We start from the raw sequence: 4,726 nt of genomic DNA, 5'->3' as shown, positions 1-4,726 counted from the left end.
ACACCTGTAAACTACGCACCGTGGACACCCGACGGAGCCGGACGGACAGACGACGCTTCTTTGAGATCTTTTTTTTTTTTTGTTGGGGAAGGTTGATTTTTTTTTTTCTTTCATCGGAGCGAGACGGACAGTTGGATAAGCGGCCATGTCAAAGTGCATGGAATTATTTATAGGCACGCGTGTCTTGACGTGTGACAGTATCGCCCCAAAAGCGTTTTATTAGACGCTTCTTGACGCGTCACCGTCCAGACCGCGGAGGCTACACGACATTCGGGTTTTGGTCCTCTGGTTCTGGTTCGAGGCGACCTTACTTGTTTTTTATTTGATTCATTGGTTTCTAGTAGCAGCGGATCCCAATCCCCTTCACACACAGGAGGACTGTCTCATCACCAACCGCCGTCTTCCCGTCACCTTTCGGAGCGTTTTTTTACGCACGCAGGGGGGAGATTTGCGGTGACATCTGATCGACTGACCCTTTTTTGTGGCGACCTCCCGGGGGGGGGGGGGGGGGGCGCTCCGAGAGCACTGGGGAACCCAAACAGTCCGAAGAAAACAGTCGATGCCTGGCCTGCGCTGCTGATTTGTTTTTGTCTTTTCGAATCAGAGGAGGGAGAGGGAGAGAGAGCGGAGGAGAGAGAGAGAGAGGAGAGAGAGAGAGAGAGAGAGAGAGAGAGAGAGAGAGGGAACCCCAACCACCGAGTCATTGTGGGTGCACATCCAAAGCCATGGTGCACTGCGCCGGGTGCGAGAGGCCTATACTGGACCGGTTTCTCCTCAACGTCTTGGACCGAGCGTGGCACGTCAAGTGCGTCCAGTGCTGCGAGTGCAAATGCAATCTGACCGAGAAATGCTTCTCCCGGGAGGGGAAACTGTACTGCAAAAACGACTTCTTTAGGTAAGCTTCTTTTGGAAGCTGTTTGGGCTGGGCGATACCTAGAAATGATATCGACACCGTGATATGAGAGTAGTCCAGGATTTTACCTAAATGTGGTCTTAAAAGCTGCATTACAGTAGAGTGATGCACATTTCTGAACTTCATAGACAGTTCTAACTGTTAATGCCCATCGATGCATCTACCTGCTTGGTTATAATGTCCACATTACTAATATATGTTTTTCGCTCAAATATTTATTGTGTGTATTTCTGATGAAAGAATCAATAGTCATTACTAAAATGATCGATTTCGAGGTATTCGCCAAAATATTCTCATACTATATTTTGTTGATATCGCCTAGTCCTACCAAGCAAATGAGGGAAATTCGTTTTGAAATAGGGTGGTTTTACCAAATACCAGGCTTAATGTATCGTGAAAGCCTAATCGATGATATAGATAAGATATATAAAGGGCGTAACATGCGACAATTACAGGGAATTAAATGGGAATGGAAAATACATCGGCCAATATATATGCATACACAATTCATATTAATATAATTACACTTTGGTTGCTTCAATTCAAAAGCCATTGTTCACCAGTTAACGACCGCACTATATTTAGGTTTAGGTCAGTTTTAAAGTATAGGATTTGCGTTTTTTAATTTATAACACGTGGTAATTTGAGATAAATTAGTTGATGTGTTAGTTCAATCACCGGCAACTCAACCAGCGACTGTTTTTTATAAATATGATAAACAAACGTATTATTTTCCAATCAAAATTGAGCGATATCGTAATAATAATATCAATAATAATACTATTATTGATAATAACAACAAAAATAACAATAACAGTAATTATAAAATAATAACAATAACAGTAAATTCCAAAACAATCATTGTATTTTGTGGAACAGAATTGAACATACACGGATCCATTTTTTTTTTTTCAATTAAATTAATGACCATAGGCGCGAATGAGGATTTGGAGTGTAGATAAGAGCTTTGATTAGGACGGTAATTAAAAGCTTGTTCATTTGAATGCTTATACGAGGGTGTGCTTATGGGTGGTGGGGTGGGGGGTGGGTTGCAAGGAAATCACACGTTGTTTTGTGTCGGGAAGCCGTCAGGATCAATACTTGACCTAGGCCCCAAAGACGGAATTTGCAAGAAGTCGCACGGTGGTAAAAAAAACTTATCTGCACGGCAGCCGTGAGTGCATTTGCGCGCGATTCAAGTCAGGAGGAGGATGGGAGGGGGCGTGATAAGTGGATTTGAATAGTCAACCAGTTTAAAAAAAAAAGTAAAAGATCAAGTCCGCAGACAATGCAATCACAGACTCGCAGGTCAACAAGCGCCGCACGCCACCCAATACACATTGTTTTAAGGTTTTGTCTACACGGGCCGGATTTCAAAAGCACGTTGTGTATTGCGTTAAAAGAAAGGGGGTGAATTGATGGTTTAGCTCCGCAGATATAGATATATTTAATTAAGTAGGAGGTAGGTAGGTATTAATGTGCCAGAGAAAAGGCCTCAGCAAATACAAAGCGCTGTTGGTTATTAGATTTAGGGTCTTGATACTGCACGTATACTACAAAATGGGAATATAACCCTATAATAATAATAATAATAATAATAATAATAACAACAACAATAATAATAATAATAATAATAATAATAATAATAATAATTATAATAATTATAATAATTATAATTATAACAATAACACCAGGTTACTCGACTTTCCCCCCTTAACTTTATAAAGCTGTGTTTTGATCAGAAAAAACGTATTTATTTTTCTTTGGTTCTCTGAATAGAGGACATTTATCTCATAGGCTTTTATGAAATGACATTTTTATAATATTTCGTAAAATCTATCATAGATCTCATTGTTATATGTTAGATATTGGCAATTAACTAGAATTATTATTATTATTAGTGTTGTTGTTGTTGTTGTTGTGGTTGGCATCTTCATTCAAATCAATCAGTCTTCTTCTTCTTCTTCTTCTTCTTCTTCTTCTTCTTCTTCTTCTTCTTCTTCTTCTTCTTCTTCTTCTTCTTCTTCTTCTTCTTCTTATTATTATTATTATTATTGTTGTTGTTGTTGTGGTTGTTGTGGTTGTTTTTGTTGTTGTTGTCGATGTGCTTGTGATTATTAGCACATTAAAACGCCATTATTTTTGTTTTTTTTGTGTGTGTGTGTGTGTTTTTTTTCCTTCAGGCGGTTTGGGACAAAGTGTGCGGGTTGTTCGCAGGGCATCTCGCCCAACGACCTGGTGAGGAGGGCGAGAAGCAAAGTGTTCCACCTCAACTGCTTCACCTGCATGATGTGCAACAAGCAGCTGTCCACGGGAGAGGAGCTCTACATAATAGACGAGAACAAATTCGTCTGCAAGGAAGACTACATGAGCAACACGGGAGTGAAGGACGCGAGCCTGCTCTCAGGTGCGCCAGGAGTTTCCCGTGCCTCGGATGATGCGCTGTTTCCTCAGCTCATGCATTTGATAGTCATCGTGTCGATTTTCACTAGCGGAGTTTAGAGACGACATATGTTATGAGGGCTGTGATGAGGACTCTTTTTTAACGGGAGGAAGAAATTATTACGTGTACAATATTATCCAGCAAAGTGTTGATGTGGACGGTTTGGTCCTTTTTTTAAAATATGTAGATATTTATTTTTTATATATTTATGTCCTATGTAATTACTGTATTTATAATAATAATAATAATAATAATAATAATAATTATTATTATTATTATTGTCGTTGTTATTATTATTGTTTTATTTTCATATTAATTTCTTTTTTAATGTTTTTATCATTACAAGTCAACGAATTAATTAAACCGTTTTTAATAGATCCTAATTCTCAAAATATATAACGATAAACGATCCCGCAACATGACTGCCCTCTCTGTTCTTCCGCACAGTAACGGCGTGCAGCGATCCCAGCCTGTCGCCGGACTCCCAAGACCCGCTGCAGGACGACGCGGGCCTCAAGGACTCAGAGATCGCCGCCCTGTCCGACAAGGAGGCGGGCAACAACGAGAACGACGACCAGAACCTTGGCGGCAAGCGCCGCGGGCCGCGCACCACCATCAAGGCGAAGCAGCTGGAGACGCTGAAGGCGGCATTCGCGGCAACGCCGAAACCCACCAGACACATCAGGGAACAGCTCGCCCAGGAGACGGGTCTCAACATGAGAGTCATTCAGGTACAAATGAGAGAAAAATGATATATATACTGTGTGCTGAACGGGCTTTCACGGGGGCGCTCGTATAGCCTCTTGGGGAGGTGCGTGTTGGCGCACTTCTCCAACCTCCCCAAGTGCGTTGTGTTTTTGGGGGGCGGTTACACACTCAAAACGTGTAATATAGCAGCTTATATTTTATGGAAAGCATCTCCCCCGCAAGGCTTGGCTAAAGAGGGAGGCGAAGGTGGGTGGGTGCGGGGGGGATGGGGGGGCGAAGGAGGTCTCTTTTTTGGCACACGTCTCCGTGGTGTTGGACACCTTGTCGACGCGCTTCCAGGACGTGAAACCTTCTCGGGCAAGATCGTCTTCCTCTAAAAATTGCCTGGTCACATTGGATCCGTTAACCTGAATATTGGCCCGTGCCGAGGTTTATTTGTAAAGGGTCATTTATATGGGTATTTATTTATATTTGATTCTTGGCGCACGCAACACGCAAGACGAGCCAACTGGCGCTCGGCCCGCCGGGGTGATGGGAGCCTTGGCAGAACAGAGCGCTCCCATCACGTCCTTAGACCACATTTAAGCCACGCTGTGGCCATTTTCAGTCAAGTGGAAAGGCAGAAATCTTTTTCAATTCTGTTTCTGTTTTCTTTATTTTAG

The 4,726-nt window shown here is 42.2% G+C and overlaps 1 protein-coding gene across 1 annotated transcript in view; it reads left to right on the top strand.

The window, feature by feature from the left end:
- Positions 1-711: 711 nt before the first annotated feature.
- lhx1a (LIM homeobox 1a) overlaps positions 712-4,726 on the top strand; it is a gene marked incomplete at its 3' end in the record, with an annotated part of 7,236 nt that continues 3,221 nt past the window's right edge. The window contains exons 1-3 of the mRNA XM_080007133.1: positions 712-895; positions 3,097-3,320; positions 3,804-4,087. Coding sequence (XP_079863259.1) covers positions 726-895; positions 3,097-3,320; positions 3,804-4,087 — 678 coding nt within the window. The 5' untranslated portion in view covers positions 712-725. The remainder of the gene's footprint in view (positions 896-3,096; positions 3,321-3,803; positions 4,088-4,726) is intronic.

This window comes from Zeus faber, assembly GCF_960531495.2.
Source record: "Zeus faber genome assembly, chromosome: 9".
NCBI lineage: Eukaryota > Metazoa > Chordata > Actinopteri > Zeiformes > Zeidae > Zeus > Zeus faber.
Note: the sequence above shows the minus strand (reverse complement) of the source record. Positions and strands in the feature narration are given on the sequence as shown.